Source organism: Ascaphus truei, chromosome 3 (assembly GCF_040206685.1).
Source record: "Ascaphus truei isolate aAscTru1 chromosome 3, aAscTru1.hap1, whole genome shotgun sequence".
NCBI lineage: Eukaryota > Metazoa > Chordata > Amphibia > Anura > Ascaphidae > Ascaphus > Ascaphus truei.
In genome coordinates, this window is record NC_134485.1 from 241,427,783 (window position 1) to 241,444,850 (window position 17,068).

The 17,068-nt window shown below is 46.0% G+C and overlaps 1 protein-coding gene across 6 annotated transcripts; it reads right to left on the reverse strand.

Moving 5' to 3' along the window:
* Positions 1-6,394: 6,394 nt before the first annotated feature.
* Positions 6,395-14,811, reverse strand: CHAMP1 (chromosome alignment maintaining phosphoprotein 1). 6 transcript variants are annotated; one of them, XM_075590449.1, is made up of 3 exons: positions 14,678-14,810; positions 11,068-11,125; positions 6,395-10,762 (listed from the first exon to the last, which is right to left on the reverse strand). In XM_075590449.1, the coding sequence occupies exons 2-3, from the start codon at positions 11,072-11,074 to the stop codon at positions 8,610-8,612; spliced, it is 2,160 nt and encodes a 719-aa protein (XP_075446564.1). In that variant the 5' UTR covers positions 11,075-11,125; positions 14,678-14,810; the 3' UTR covers positions 6,395-8,609. The 6 variants fall into 6 exon arrangements, with proteins under 6 accessions (XP_075446564.1, XP_075446562.1, XP_075446565.1 ...); XM_075590447.1 differs by having other exon boundaries at positions 11,047-11,125; XM_075590450.1 differs by lacking the exon at positions 14,678-14,810 and adding an exon at positions 14,400-14,663.
* Positions 14,812-17,068: the final 2,257 nt, after the last annotated feature.

Here is a 17,068-nt window from a genome sequence, read left to right on the forward strand (position 1 = left end):
GCCCAAAACAGTGCGGGGAGACGGCCGACCTGCAACACATGCTGTGGTCTTGCGCTAAGGTGGTCCCGATTTGGGAACAGATTAGAGATTGGTTACAGCGGATTCTCGGTTGGGAGATCCCCCTGGACCCGTGGTTGTTCCTGCTGGGCAGACGGATCCAGGGTATGCCAAATGCGACACACAAATTAATAACGCATTTCGCAATTGCCACCAGGGGCGAGATTGCAGCATTATGGAAGCAGACAGCAATTCCAGTTATCCCAAAGATTCGGAATCGAATTTGGCTCGTTTGTCGGATGGAACAATTAACGAGTTTGGTTAATGACACCGGCACAAATTTCCTGAAAGTCTGGTCACCATGGCTAGCACAGGCGGACATCCCCGGGGTGGACACCACCGCAATTCTGCTATAATAGTCGCGAACGCGTTCTCCTTTGGAGGGCAGAAGCCGATAGACACATAGAGACATACAGGTAGAAGACAGCCCCCTAAGTGACAACCCGATGACCCTACTGTACAGAGGTAAGATTATTAACTAGCACTAGAAGCAGGATTGCAAAAAGAACTATCTCTACGAAAAAGAAGATGTGAACTGACTCCTCGATGGCAGAAACTTCTGGAGTAGACTCCTCCCCCCCCTCCCCCCCTCCCCCCCCTCCCCCCCTCCTCCCCTCCCCCCCCCTTGTCCGATGTCCGGTTTGTCTTGTATGTCCTTTACGTACTGTCTCTGTCTCATTACAAAGTAGCCTTAATAATTGAAAGATGTTGTTAAAGAGAAAAAGAAAAAAGTTGTTGGGGTATGGTAATACAATGGGCTGTGATATATTGTCAGAATGTGTATCCCCAATAAAGAAAATTGAAGTTGGAAAAAACAAAAACAAATAAAGGACAGTATGCTTCTCTGTCTGCTGCACAGGATTAAGGGTGAGTTCCATGTCCTCTCTCACGAGCTGGGTTATGGCTGCAGATGTTGTAGTGGTTCACACCTTTCTATCCCTCCAGGAACAGGAGCAGTCAGGGCCAGCAAAGTAGATGGAGGAACGCCGATCGGGACCCGCTCTCTCCAGCAGCTGCAGCCCAGACACTGCGTGTCTCTGCCTCCGGACGTCACAGTACAGGGAAGGAGCTCCGCGCGCCGGTAGGCGGCACCACGCGATGACAATCCGCATCACAGCCAATCTCAGTTCAGAGCACGGAAGGGAAACAGCATAGTCTCTACACAGGCACAACAGCGCGGTCCGGCAGCATTAGAATTGAAGCATTCAGTATTGATTAAAAGTCCAGAAGAGCTTAACTGAGCAAAGTAGATCCAATAAATCTTATGAGATCACAAAAAAACTCTAACATGTTTCGTGACGCAAGGTCACTTCTTCAGGGAATCCCTGATGGTGCGCTGGTATTGACACTGGGGATATCCTCACATAGTCTTCGGAGCGTTGGGCTGGATCCTCTGAGGCTATCCGACTGTACGATCGCCCCCTGTCATCCTGTAATGCTGCTACTTCTAAGATTTCGACTTGGGCTGCGGCAGCATCCTCTTCCTTAAACAAGTCTGCATACAACTCGGCCTTCCCATGATGCGCAGTGGCTATGGCTGACTGCTCCCCCTCTTCTACGCGCGCTCTCTCTGACCTTATGGCTGCCTCTTTCTGACCATATTCGGCCCTAGCACATGCCGCTTCTGCGATGGCTTTCGCGTGACGCGTTAATCACGCTGATTTTGCTGAACTTGATGCATGCCTGGATGCGCTGGAGCGCTGTGATGCGGTCTCCAGTGCAAGATCCTTTCTTCTACTCTAGGCTTCCATGATAGTGGTCCACACGTGGCTGGTCAATATTACTCTGTCTGTTCTTGCAGTCTTTCCCTGGTATTAGTCCTGACCACGTAGGTGATATATGTCTCTGAAAGCACTCGGTAGCATGAGTGGTTATGCCTTGAGTTGCCTGCTTGAGCTGCTTATCATAATTGACAACGCTTGCAACATTACACATTTCAAGTCCATTTTTTCCCCAGGCCTTCTCTAGCTTGTCGCGGTGTGCATCAATGTCAACTTCATATTTTGCACTGGCCTTTTGTGTAAGTGTAACTGACAGCTTAGGCCTGACGCCTCCTTGCGTCTGTTGCAGATGTGTAGCGGTCTCAGCATCTGAGTTGTTGCTCTCCTGCATGGTGTCTGAATTGCCACCCTGATGCGTGGTGTCTAGTGAGGGTCTGATTTCTACCATGCTGCAGGTGTATGTAGGCCTCTAGCCAGTGCGTGTGGCATGCGGTCTGTTACCTGCGTCAGCGATGGACGACTGTCTCAGATGGTGTTGGTCGGTGTCCTGCAGGACATATCCCCTCTTAGACGCCTCTTTTCTAATGTAAATAAATCCAATATAGCTAGCCTCTCCTCATAAGTTAGAATGTCCATCCCCTTTATTAATTTTGTGGCTCTTCTCTGCACTCTCTCTAGTTCCATAATGTCTTTTCTTAGGATTGGTGCCCAAAATTGTACTCCATATTCAAGGTGCGGTCTTACTAATGCTTTGTAAAGGGGCATAATTATGTTTACTTCCCTTCCATCCATTGCCCGTTTGATGCAAGATAAGATCTTGTTTGCCTTTGCAGCTACTGCATGACATTGGGCACCATTGCTAAGCCTGCTGTCTACAAGCACTCCTAAATCCTTCTCCATCAAGGATTCCCCCAATATATCTCCATTTAATTTGTAAGTCGCCTTTTTATTCTTGCATCCCAAATGCATAACCTTACATTTATCTGTATTAAACCTCATTTGCCATTTACCTGCCCACGTTTCCAATCTCTCCAAGTCCTTCTGAAGAGAAATTTCATCCTGCTCTGATTCTATTACCTTACACAATTTAGTATCATCAGCAAAGATGGAGACTTTGCTCTCGATCCCAACCTCAAGGTCATTAATAAACAAGTTAAAAAGTAGGGGTCCCAGTACCGATCCTTGAGGTACTCCACTCACGACTTTAGCCCAACCTGAAAAAGTTCAATTTATGACAACCCTCTGTTGTCTGTCCTTTAACCAGTTTTCAATCCAGGTGCATATATTATTACTGAGTCCAATTTTCTTTATTTTGTACACCAACCTCTTGTGTGAAACCGTATCAAAAGCCTTTGCAAAATCTAAGTAGACCACATCAACTGCATTACCCTGGTCTAAATTCCTACTTACCTCCTCAATGAAACAAATAAGGTTAGTTTGGCAAGATCTATCCTTCATAAATCCATGCTGACTATTACTAATAATTTTGTTTTCCATTAGGTATTCCTGAATATTATCCCGTATTAAACCTTCAAGTAGTTCCCCTACTATTGAAGTCAGGCTTACAGGTCTGTAATTCCCTGGGTGTGATCTAGCTCCCTTTTTAAATATAGGCACCACATCTGCTTTACGCCAATCTTGTGGTACTGAGCCTGTGGAAATGGAGTCCTTGAATATTAAATATAATGGTTTTGCTATTACTGAGCTTAACTCCTTGAGAACTCTTGGATGTATGCCATCGGGGCCAGGTGCCTTATTTACTTTAATTTTTTCAAGTCGCTTATGAACTTCTTCCTCAGTTAACCAATTGGTCATTAATATGGAGGTTGTGGCTTCCTCCTGTGGCACTACTATTGAACCTGATTCTTCCCTGGTAAACACAGAGGCAAAGAATTTGTTTAATACCTCTGCTTTTTCCTTATCTCCAATAATCTGCCTACCCATCTCACACTGAAAGGGTCCTATATTTTCTTTTCTCATTTTTTTGTTATTAAGGTACTTAAAGAACGTTTTAGGGTTGACCTTACTTTCTATTGCAATCCTTTTTTCATTATCCATTTTTGCTAATTTGATTGCCCTTTTGCAATTTTTGTTACATTCCTTATAATTCTGATACGATGTCTCTGTCCCTTCTGACTTAAAGAATCTAAACGCCTTCCTCTTCTTGTCCATTTCCTCCCCTACCTGTTTATTTAGCCACATTGGTTTTGACTTAATTCTTTTATACTTATTACCCAAGGGTATATACTGATAAGTGTGTTTTTCTAACAATGTTTTAAAGACTGCCCATTTATCTTCTACATTTTTCCCTGCAAAAACATCATCCCATTGTATTACTACTAGATTAGACCTCAGTTTATTCAAATCTGCCTTTCTAAAGTTTAAAGTCTTTGTTGAACCCAAGTAATCTGTTTTTTGATCATTTATTTCAAATGAAATCATGTTATGATCACTGTTACCCAAATGTTCCAGGACTTGAATAGTTGTTATTACTTCTACATTGTTTGATATGACCAAATCCAGAACTGCCCCTCTCCTGGTTGGTTCCTCAATAATTTGGGTCATATAATTATCTTTTAGCACCCCCAAAAACCTGTTTCCTTTTGTTGTAACGCTAATCTCATTGCCCCAGTCTATGTCTGGATAATTAAAATCCCCCATTATGCAAACATGACCCAGTTTTGATGCCTTCTCCATTTGCAAATGTATTTTAGCTTCCTCAATCTCACAGATATTTGGTGGTTTATAGCATATTCCCACAAACATTTTCTTTATACTTTTACCTCCACTGCTAATTTCTATCCACAAGGTCTCTACATTTTCATCATTCCCTTCATAGACATCATCCCTTATAATAGGTTTTAGATCTGGTTTAACATATAGACATACTCCACCTCCTTCTATTTGTTCGATCCTTCCGAAAAAGAGAATACCCCTCTAAATTAACTGTCCAGTCATGAGTTTCATCCCACCATGTTTCAGTAATGCCTATGATATCATACTGCTCCCTTGTAGCTATTAATTCAAGCTCCCCCATTTTATCTGTCAGGCTTCTTGCATTAGCAAGCATGCATTTCAGGTTTTTTTCAGCCTGTACTATTATCTTATCTGCTCCTTCCTTTCTGCTCCCACTTGGTTTAGTCTTTAGAAGTTTTCTAGTATTATCTCTATTTATTATGGGTATCTCACTGCTTGTCAAACTTGCACTTGCCCCCATTCTACCTCCATACCACCTTGTATCCTCATCTATTCCATTTAGTTCATTATCTGTTTCATTCCCCTCCCCCCTCCATCCTAGTTTAAAATTTCCTCCAACCTTTTTTGCATTCTCCCCCCTAGCACAGAAGATCCCTCTTCATTGAGGTGCAATCCGTCCCTAGAATATAGATGGCACCTCTCAGAAAAGGAGTCCCAGTGCTCTAAAAACCCAAACCCCTCCTTCCTACACCACTTTCTTAGCCATGCATTAACCTCCCTGATCTCTGACTGTCTCCCTGTGGTAGCGCATGGCACTGGTAGTATTTCAGAAAATACTACCTTGGAGGTCCTTGCCTTAAGCTTTTGGCCTAGATCCCTGTAATCATTTTTTAGGACCCTCCATCTTTCTTTCTTTGTTAAAATAGAATACAAGAAAATTGGTCTTTCAAAGTTGTTTTTTTTTAAAACAGAAAATGCTAAAAGTATTTTTTCTTACTACAGAACTGATTTATTAAAAAAAACACACATGCAGGATATTGACTGAACTGCAGCTTTAATGGGTTTTTTGTTTGCCTTCCTCTGGATCAATAAGTAAGTATAGATATAGGATAAAGTATCTGTTGTCTAAATTTAGCATAGGTTGAACTTGATGAACCTACGTCTTTTTTCAACCTTATCTACTATGTAACTATGTAGCTATTAACCGGTAAAGTGTATGATGCTTCCTTATACTACATAGGAATCAGATATAACAAAAAATACACGGTTTTAAAAATCCTCAATGTATGATACTACAAGTTCAGCACACAATGTATACCAACATGTGTAACTAAACTATGTACATATAATATTTAATTAAACTATTTTTATGGAGTCTACAATATTTATATCACTGCAAAGGGATCATCCAAAAATTGCAAGTACTGTATTAGTACAGTTTTCAACTAGACCACATTATTTGTCTGTGGGCAAAGCCAAGGTGATGTTTTGTCATTCGTTAAAACAACAGTGTCACCTACTGGTTAGAAGCAGCTATAAAGAAATCAATTGTGATAACTGTTGAAAAAGCTAATAATAAAAAAATGTATATTGCAGCACAAAGCATAATACAGCGATGGAAAAAAAAGATGATTGCATACTATGAAACATTTTAGAGCATGACAAGTATTGTTGCTTTTTCTGTAGCAGTATTTCACTTTATTTCCTTTGCCAGTGGAGGCTTGCAATGCATAGATTTACTTCTCAATGGTTTGCAAGATTCTGTCTTAAATCTTGGTGCTTTCTAAGCTTTGATTATGATTGAGATTGATCCATAACATTCCACTGACACAGTCGGTTTGTAAATTATTAATATAGCTCTTTGGAAGAAAAGGTGACATTTGCAGAAGAATTGCCCATAATAGAAAAAATTACAAACGTTGGGTCAAAATGATACCTTTATTGTTTAAATAATTCAATAAGGAACATGCATGTTTTTAGAAGCGTCCCAGTACCTTCTGGAATTTTGACAGGGGGAGCTGGAAAATGAGGTTGCATTCATACAATGGGAGACAATATATTGGGAATATCTTCTAATGCTAGCAATGACATACCAATGTCAAAAGAAATAAAACTATTGATACAGTAAATGCAACCCCCCCGCCCCTCACAAAAAAAAATCTAACTAGCACCCTTCTATACCAAGGAAGCCAAATCTATGCAACGTACAGGAACCCATTCTGAAAGGCCACACTTGTAAAAAGCCTTCTATTTTGAGTAAACGTATGAGTAAACATATTTGATGTACTAGCATCTTGTCTGTCTATAAAATGACTGTATAGGTAAATCAGCCTTTCCTGGGTACATCATTGCCAATATTGTGAACAGCTGTCGATCTGAAAAGTTTACAATATTGTTGTACACTGCATTAACTGTGCAATTGAGAACCAATAAACAAATGTTAGAGTGGATATGAAAAACATGCTGGCTAATTATGATTGAGCATGTAGTTTTTCTGTAGCTCTCACACTCATATACAGTACCTAGAAGTAGAAAGGTGGATTCTGCTAAGACTTGGTACCATTAGTGTAACTTCCCCCCCTCCCAAAAGAAAATAATTTCCAGATCTCACACACATTTAGAGAAAAAAAAATGTTATCTTTTTACATAAGAATATGGTGAACTACTGAACGATCATGGACATTTCTTTGAATATGGGTGGTACTGGAAAATTCACACAGTAGCAAAGAAATGACATGTTGACATTTTACAAACAGTGAACAGCCAACACTTTTCGCTTTACTGGGAATAGAGAAGAATAGAGAGAATTAAAAAACAAAAACGTTATAACTGCAAACAGGTTAGAAACCAGCACCAGATTTATTACAAAACATTTGCACAGAAAGTAATAGGCTGGCATGTTCGTTTTCTTTGATACATACTAGTTTTGCAGGCAGGAAACTTCATTTGATTCCATTTCACATTTTAAAAATCACAATTCGGCAAGTTACAAATAAGAACAAATGAACTTGGTAAGGAGCTTATCAGGAATTGACTGAATAGCAGTACTGTACATAAATCAAGAGGAAATGTTTGGCGTTGAAATCAATTCAAAGAAATAATAAAAGGAAATGTAAGAACCAGCACCTAGCTTTCACTTTGTCCAAGGTAAAAAATAAACTAAAAACTATTACAAAAAGGTGATACTACTACAAAGATACCCATACAAAGGACTACACTTCTCCAGGGAATTGGCTTAAGTGGCAGTGTAATAATCTGGGATCCAATCCCTAAGAGAGTGTCAGATACATTCAAAAGTAGCAGATTTTTATGAGAAAAAATTGGCCTGCTTTAACATCAAAAAATCCTTTAAAAAAGCACACAATAGGATTAGTTAATATCAACAGAACTTACTAAACGGAATACTGTACGTTGTTAAGCCTTTTTTCTTGCATGAAAATGTTATTGCTATTACATAAATAAAAGTGTTGCATCTGTATTCGCCATACTAAACAACATTTTTTGTTAACATCAGTTTTAGTAGCCAAGTTCTCTCTGCATTTAGATCTCGTTACACTCATTTTTAGGACCCTAGTAAGGATCTTTGGTGCCGTCTTGCATGAAATATGGAACCACAAACTGCTCAGGATGAAGAATGTTTAACACATCTGTGTCTCTTGATTTACTAGTGCAGGAATGGGTAAAAATCCAGTGTGTTAAAGAGGCAATCCCAAGTGTTCCCCTCCCCCTTAATACAGGAATGAAGCAAGGGGTCTCCAGAGCTGAACGCCATTATTTAAGCACCTGGGGAGCCCCTGCTTCCGAATATACTTGCCTCCGTAGGGAGTGCCGGTAGCCACTCCAGGGTTCACTATATGTCTGCTTTTCAGAGCTCCCAGGCCCTGCGGGCCAATAGGAAGCCGTGACATCATCAGATTCCGCTTCCTAATGGTTCATGTGACATGGAAGCTGAAAACTTCAGTGGCACCCTCTTCGGAGGTAAGTATCTTCGGAAGCAGGGGGTCCCCGGAGCTGAAATGAATGGGGTTCAGCTCCGGAGACCCCCTGCTTCAACCTGTATTACAAAATGAAGGGGAACCCCCGCCCACCCACAAAAAAAACAACACATGGCCTGCCTCTTTAAGCAACCTAAATTCAATTTTCTTCTTTGTTCTGTTCCTTTAAGTCCGAAACTGTTTTGACGTCATCCTCGTCTTGATGGCGAGACTGGCAATGTGTTTGATGTTTTTTGAATCCTCTGGGATGATCTGTCTGAAAACTACAGCGGTGACATTTAAACAAACCTTTAGTGTGGGATGCAAGGTGGTTTTTGAGATGGGTCTCCATCACAAATGTTTTTGCACATGTTTTGCATATAAATGGGCTTGGCATATTATGCTTGGTAATCAAATGGTGCAACAAAGGTCCCTTTTTTAAGGGGCGACACTCACATAGCGTGCAATAAAACTTTCCTTTCCCACGACGTACATATTTCATTATTTCCTCGTCTTTGATATAGCCTTCCTTATCTTCTAAAGTATCTGGGGTGTCTTTTGCAGAGGCAGGGGTGTCTTTTGCAGAGGCAGGGGTGTCTTGTGTACCGGCAGGGGTGTCACCAACCTCTGTAGTGTCCAACAAGTCTTTGGACAAAGAGGAAGTAACTTCGTCTTCTGAGAATACTACACTGTCTGTCAAGAGGGCTGGAGTGTTTTCACTCTCCAAGAACGCTAGTGTGTCCTTTGACACAACAGGAGTTCCTTCATCTTCTGATAATGTAGATGTTTCTTTTAACATAGAAGTGTTAACGCCTTCTGCAATCTCCACTGTGTCCTTTGACTGAGTAGGGGTTGAATTACCTTCTAAGTATTTGGGCATATCTTTTGGTGGAGGTGAAGTGTCCTCCTCTTCTGAAAACTCCATGATGCTCTTTGATATTACTGGAGTATCTTCTTCTTCTGAAAACTCCATAATGTCCTTTAACAGGGCCGGGGTATCCTCCTCTTCAGAAAATTCCATGATGTTTTTGGAAATATTTGTGGTCTCCTCCTCTTCTGAAAATTCCATGATGTTTTTGGATATATTTGTGGTCTCCTCTTCTGAAAATTCCATGATGTTTTTGGATATATTTGAAGTCTCCTCCTCTTCTGAAAATTCCATGATGTTTTTGGATATAATAGTTGGCTCCTCTTCTTCTTCTGAAAAGTCCATTATGTCCTTTGACAGAGCCGGGGTCTCCTCCTCTTCAGAAAAGTCCATCATTTCCTTAACCTGAGCAGGTGCCTCCTCTTCTTCCTCTTCTGAAGAATCTGCCAATTCCTTTGACTCAGCAGGAGCTTCTTCTTCTGACACATCCTCTATGAGTTTTTGCTCTGTTGGCATCTCCTCGTCTTCAGAAATGTCCTCAATTCCCTTAGACTGATCTGGTATCACTTCATCTTCAGATGACTCTTCCAAATCCTTTGTCTGAGTAACAGTCTCCTCATCTTCAGAAAAATGTGGTATGCCACCAGGCAAAGCAGGTGCTTCATCGTCATCTGAAAACTCTGGAATGTCTTTTGACTGTGAAGAGGTTGCATCATTATCAGAAAAATCTCTACCCTCTTTAGTATGAGCAGAGTTGGTTTTGCTTGCTTTACTGCTATTGTTACTGGACTCCGACTCTAGCAGCTCCTGATCACTACTTGATTCCTTGTCTTTGACCTCTAATGATTCTCCACTTGCCTTTTCTACACTATTGCTTTTAAATTCACTGTCAGAGCTCTCTTGATTATCCTCAGTTGCCACTTTCTCTGGCCAAGAAGTAAGCGTATCATTATCATCAGGTTTTTCAGCTTCGCTTATTTTCTCCTTCTGCTCCTGATCATCTGCAGACTTTTCGTCTTCACTTGTTACAGGTTCAGATTCATTTCTGTCAGAGTCCATTATCAAAGAATGCTCTGACTTTGTATCTACTACATTTTTCTCCTCATTGTCCCATTTTTCAGGTGCTGCATGATGAGCTAAAATATGATAATAAACATTGCAAAACATCTTGCTTGTGAAAAAGCATCGATGACAATGAAACAATCTTGCACTTTTCTGATAAAATACGAGTTTCCCCAAACCAGCTGTATCCATCTCGTCACAGAATTCTGGATGGATGGTTCCCATGTGTATTTGGATATTTTCATAATCGCTACCACGGAAGCTGCAGCGATCACAATCCAAACACTGCGAGGACTCTTTTAGTTTTCGCATGACTTCCATTTTTGAATCTCCAGTTACAAAAATGTGATGAGATATTCCCAAAGCGACACCAGCGCCAGTGCCTGAAGCAAAGTTTGAAATAAAAAAAATAAAAAATTTGAATTAAAAACTTTTACAAAAACACACACACACACAAAATGGGGGAGATCATAAGCCCATCTCTATTTTCAAGTCATATTTTCTCTCCTGAGCACCTGCCTGTCTCACCCCCCTTACTGTACTCTGCCAATTTGGGGTATTTCTGTGCTGTGGCAGCTGGTGTAAGCTGGAGTGAAGAAAGGCATTGGGAGCTGCTGACATGACTCTTCCTCCTCTCACTACCACCACCACCACCACGGAAACTCACTCAGAGAGGAAAAATCTCTACCTCGCATGTCCAGTTCCTGAATGCTTCTCCACTTCGGCTATCACCGGCGAGCGTCAGTCTGTGCGAGAGAGAGAGCGAGCGTCAGTCTGTGCGAGAGAGCTAGCGCCCGTAAGTGCGGGATAGAGAGCTAGCGCACGTATGTGCGGGAGAGAGAGCTAGCGCACGTATGTGCGGGAGAGAGAGAGGTGTAGCGCCCGTCTGTGCGAGAGAGTGGTAGCGCCCGTCTGTGCGAGAGCCCCCGTCTGTGTGAAAGAGGTAGCGCCTGTCTGTGCGATGAGCACCCATCTGTGCGAGAGAGCATGTGACAGAGCGCACCCATCTGCGCGAGATCGAGTGAGCGTCAGTCTGTGCGAGATCGAGCATCAGTTTGTGCGAGAGATAGCAAAACAGAGCACGAAACAGAGCATGCCAGTCTGTGCGAGGGAGCGAGACGGAGAGCGCCAGTCTGTGCGAGGGAGCGAGACGGAGAGCGCCAGTCTGTGCGAGGGAGCGAGACGGAGAGCGCCAGTCTGTGCGAGGGAGCGAGACGGAGAGCGCCAGCCTGTGCGAGGGAGCGAGACGGAGAGCGCCAGCCTGTGCGAGGGAGCGAGACGGAGAGCGCCAGCCTGTGCGAGGGAGCGAGACGGAGAGCGCCAGCCTGTGCGAGGGAGCGAGACGGAGAGCGCCAGCCTGTGCGAGGGAGCGAGACGGAGAGCGCCAGCCTGTGTGAGGGAGCGAGACGGAGAGCGCCAGTCTGTGCGAGGGAGCGAGACGGAGAGCGCCAGTCTGTGCGAGGGAGCGAGACGGAGAGCGCCAGTCTGTGCGAGGGAGCGAGACGGAGAGCGCCAGTCTGTGCGAGGGAGGAGACGGAGAGCGCCAGTCTGTGCGAGGGAGGAGACGGAGAGCGCCAGTCTGTGCGAGGGAGCGAGACGGAGAGCGCCAGTCTGTGCGAGGGAGCGAGACGGAGAGCGCCAGCCTGTGCGAGGGAGCGAGACGGAGAGCGCCAGCCTGTGCGAGGGAGCGAGACGGAGAGCGCCAGTCTGTGCGAGGGAGCGAGACGGAGAGCGCCAGCCTGTGCGAGGGAGTGAGACGGAGAGCGCCAGCCTGTGCGAGGGAGCGAGACGGAGAGCGCCAGCCTGTGCGAGGGAGCGAGACGGAGAGCGCCAGTCTGTGCGAGGGAGCGAGACGGAGAGCGCCAGTCTGTGCGAGGGAGCGAGACGGAGAGCGCCAGTCTGTGCGAGGGAGCGAGGAGAGCGCCAGTCTGTGCGAGGGAGGAGACGGAGAGCGCCAGTCTGTGCGAGGGAGCGAGACGGAGAGCGCCAGTCTGTGCGAGGGAGCGAGACGGAGAGCGCCAGTCTGTGCGAGGGAGGAGACGGAGAGCGCCAGTCTGTGCGAGGGAGCGAGACGGAGAGCGCCAGCCTGTGCGAGGGAGCGAGACGGAGAGCGCCAGCCTGTGCGAGGGAGCGAGACGGAGAGGAGACGGAGAGCATCAGTCTGTGCGAGGAAGCGAGACGGAGAGCGCCAGCCTGTGCGAGGGAGCGAGACGGAGAGCGCCAGCCTGTGCGAGGGAGCGAGACGGAGAGCGTCAGTCTGTGCGAGGGAGCGAGACGGAGAGCGTCAGTCTGTGCGAGGGAGCGAGACGGAGAGCGTCAGTCTGTGCGAGGGAGCGAGACGGAGAGCGTCAGTCTGTGCGAGGGAGCGAGACGGAGAGCGTCAGTCTGTGCGAGGGAGCGAGACGGAGAGCGCCAGTCTGTGCGAGGGAGCGAGGAGAGCGCCAGTCTGTGCGAGGGAGCGAGACGGAGAGCGTCAGTCTGTGCGAGGGAGCGAGACGGGGAGCGCCAGTCTGTGCGAGGGAGCGAGAAGGAGAGCGCCAGTCTGTGCGAGGGAGCGAGAAGGAGAGCGCCAGTCTGTGCGAGGGAGCGAGAAGGAGAGCGTCAGTCTGTGCGAGGGAGCGAGACGGAGAGCGTCAGTCTGTGCGAGGGAGCGAGACGGAGAGCGCCAGTCTGTGCGAGGGAGCGAGACGGAGAGCGCCAGTCTGTGCGAGGGAGCGAGAAGGAGAGTGCCAGTCTGTGCGAGGAAGCGAGGCGGAGAGCGCCAGTCTGTGCGAGGGAGCGAGACGGAGAGCGCCAGTCTGTGCGAGGGAGCGAGACGGAGAGCTTCAGTCTGTGCGAGGGAGCGAGACGGAGAGCGTCAGTCTGTGCGAGGGAGCGAGACGGAGAGCGCCAGTCTGTGCGAGGGAGCGAGGAGAGCGCCAGTCTGTGCGAGGGAGCGAGACGGAGAGCGTCAGTCTGTGCGAGGGAGCGAGACGGAGAGCGCCAGTCTGTGCGAGGGAGCGAGAAGGAGAGCGCCAGTCTGTGCGAGGGAGCGAGGCGGAGAGCGCCAGTCTGTGCGAGGGAGCGAGACGGAGAGCACCAGTCTGTGCGAGGGAGCGAGACGGAGAGCGCCAGTCTGTGCGAGGGAGCGAGACGGAGAGCGCCAGTCTGTGCGAGGGAGCGAGACGGAGAGCGCCAGTCTGTGCGAGGGAGCGAGACGGAGAGCGCCAGTCTGTGCGAGGGAGCGAGACGGAGAGCGCCAGTCTGTGCGAGGGAGCGAGGCGGAGAGCGCCAAGTGAGGCGAAGCGCTAGCCTGTATGAGAGTGAGAGTCAGCCTGTGCGGGAGCGTCATTATATATATGTGTACAGGCATACCCCGGTTTAAGGACACTCACTTTAAGTACACTCGCGAGTAAGGACATATCGCCCAATGGGCAAACGGCAGCTCACGCATGCGCCTGTCAGCACGTCCTGAACAGCAATACTGGCTCCCTACCTGTACCGAAGCTGTGCACAAGCGGGGAGACTATAGAGCCTGTTACACATGCGTTATTTACATCAGTTATGCATGTATATGACAATTGCAGTACAGTACATTCATTGATAAGTGGGAAAAGGTAGTGCTTCTCTTTAAGTACATTTTCGCTTTAGATACATGCTCTGGACCCATTGCGTACGTTAATGCGGGGTATGCCTGTATATACACAATGTTTAGGCTTGAGTTAGCCATTTCCTTTAAAGTGCAATTCAAATTATTAAATTAGTTTATAGAGCAAATTATTGGGGGGTGGGGAGGGGGGTGGCGTTGCAGGCAAGTTGAGCGCGGTTCAAAGTTAGATTTTTTTGTTTACGCAAGTGCGAAGTGTGGGTGAGCGTCGGTGCCCGCGCACGAGCGCTCCGCATGAGTGGGGGCATAAAAATTCAAATAGCCAGAAGCAACCTCGCCAAGCACCGCGCGCTCAGCGGCACAGGGGACTCTGCCTAAGTGATAACTGTGTGATTGTTTTCCATGGCGATCATCTTACAAGAGACTAGACGTACATGAAATAGCTAACAGAGCAAGTGGGGGTGGGGGGATGGGCTTTGGAATAATATATACTACACGTGCCAGTGATGTTAAATAATCAAATGATAAACTCGTTATAATTAAATATTAGTAGCTATAGCTGGGATAGACACAAGTAGCATGTGATAGCCATATTAGCAGAGCTACAACGTATTCATTGTTAATCAGACCCTATATAAATGCGTGTGTGTGTATATATTATGCCCCCGCACTGTTGCTCATCCTCCCTCCCACCGTTGTCCAGGTAACACACCCCCGGGTCTCTGCGTCACTCTTTCCCGCTCTTCCTCCCCGCGCGCCGCTCCACTCCGTGGCACACAAAACACCAACAGCCGCCTCGCTACACAAACGTCGGTACGCAAACGTTCCAGAGCGGAGATCCAATCACCGCCGTGTGTTCGCGCGTCATCAGAAAACGCCAAAGCTGCGGTCGCAGGCCCTTGGTGTCGATGGCTGGCAAAGGCGGGGAAGTCAGCCCTGTTGTGACTGGCAGTTGAAGGGAGAGGCTACATAATGAGAGGGTCGCGGTGTATATATCACTTCACTGAATATATATGTCACTATACCTAAATAATACAGTGCTTGTCATTTGTGGGTCACAATCTCTGCGTCATATATTGTACACATCTTTCAATTTGTGATATTTGCAGCTAAGGGGTACTGCATCCCGAAGGAATGAGCCCCAGGATGCCCCCCCCCCCCCCCCCCAGGGGCTGGGCTCCTAGATGAATGTTTACAAAAGAGATATATCGAAATAAACTGTACCTACACCTGCAGTGGGGAAGCTGATTAAAAATGATAATTTCAGATAAATATGGCCGTTTACATACCCTCCAAATTAACCTATTTAGTTGGTACACTACATGTTTTGGGGTCCTGTAAAACCAGCTCTCCCTATTAATCAGAAAGTGTTTTGTGTCTGGTAAGTTGCAGGTTATGGGACTTCAATGGGAATCAGAAGTACCCCGCCCTATACCGTATGATTAGAGGAACTACAGTGGTACCTATATCTATGCAAAATGTTTGGAGGGATTGCATTCATTTTTCTTAATTAGATTGGAAGCTCCTCGGAGCAGGGACTCCTCTTCCTAAATGTTACGTTTATGTCTGAAGCACTTATTCCCATGACCTGTTATCTGTATTTGTTATTTATATGATTGTCACGTGTATTACTATTGTGAAGCGCTATGTACATTAATGGCGCTATATAAATAAAGAAATACAATACAATGTAAAGTCTCATGGATTGTCAGCGAGTCTCATTCAGAGTTAGCGCTGATCCCTGTTCAGTATAGTGAAAAGTGGTGTAACACACAGTTTACAATTCAGTAATTTTAATTGTTGTTTTTGTTTTCAAACCCGGTTATCTGAAAGATTGGCAACCTGGAAGATTATATCTCTGCCCCAATGTTTGATTTGCCATAACACTTTAGGGGGAGTGATATGCTTTCACTTGTGGGCAGTGTGACGGGAGGGGGTGACCAGGCTGCGTAATAAAGGTCAAGCCCACCTGGTTACTCCTGGCCCGAGTATAAGGGTCCAAGAGAGTTAGCTCTTGGACCCAGTAACTGTATGTTATTGCATTGTAATGTATGTACTTGCAAAATGTAATAAAACCATTTTTTGTGTTTTTCCCTTTCCGGGCATGCAATCAAGCAGGGATTTCTAGTGTATGAGTTTCAAGGGGGGGGGGGGGGGGGGGTTGCGGAAGAACCATTGTCAGAATGTGCCTAGTGGGTCGGGATGCAAAGTTACCGGGTCCCCGAAAAATGTACCCGGGAATCATGCTTGATTCTCGGATACATGTAGACACATTGTCCCAGCAATATTTCCCCTTCAAAACGTAACCGCGACTCACCACTAAGCTGCCCTGCTTCAGCATAACGCGGAAAGGAGAATGAGGCAAAGTAATCACTGTATTCCTTTAGCTGAGGGAATCCCTAAGTTAAGGGGGTACCCCAGCTAGGGCCAAGGTGACCCACAAACAGTATATGGTTTGTAGGTGCCCAACCATACATAAGGTTGGAGAGACTGAGAGTCCAAACTGAGTCACAGGGAAAGTTTGTGGGGAAATAAGGCAGACAGAAATAAAGAGACACCATTTGTTTGGGGGGGGAGGGGGGGTGGAGGTCTGGGGACAGAGTTACCGGTGGTTGTATAATTCTCCCCGGCTTACTCGCACTATTTTCGGGTACCCAGGGTGAGTTGCACTGGGGCAGTACAGTGTCTCCTAGACTCCTAGTTTTCGAACCCCAAGATCCTCACCTAAAATCCCACATAGCTGGAGGGGTTCCCCGAGACTCAGAGTTTATTAGAGTGTATTATAATATGTTTTTACATTCGGAACCCATGTCCAAACAGGCAGCCTGTGAAAACCCATAGGCGGTATGTCTGCTGGACATTGGAGTTCAAAGCACCAAATGCCCAACGGTGTGAACAGCATTTGGTTGGCGAGGAAAGGTGATCAATGGCAGTCCTCCAGGATGCCACATGTTCTGCCAGACCTAAGGGTGCTTGCCCAGCGGGTAGCATTGGGATAGCCGGGGGGAGCTGTGGCAGGCTTGCGCATGTCCCTCGGCTATTTCGAATTTCCCACTGACCCGGCATTTCTAACCGACTTGGCTCTGGCTGCTTGAGAATGTCC

Excerpts from the sequence above, each read along its gene's own strand:
- CHAMP1 (XM_075590447.1), bottom strand. The coding sequence starts at position 11,074 with ATGCGAGGTAGAGATTTTTCCTCTCTGA. Across the intron at positions 10,763-11,046 it reads TAGAGATTTTTCCTCTCTGA|GCACTGGCGCTGGTGTCGCT; the intron begins GTGAGTTTCCGT and ends ACTTTGCTTCAG.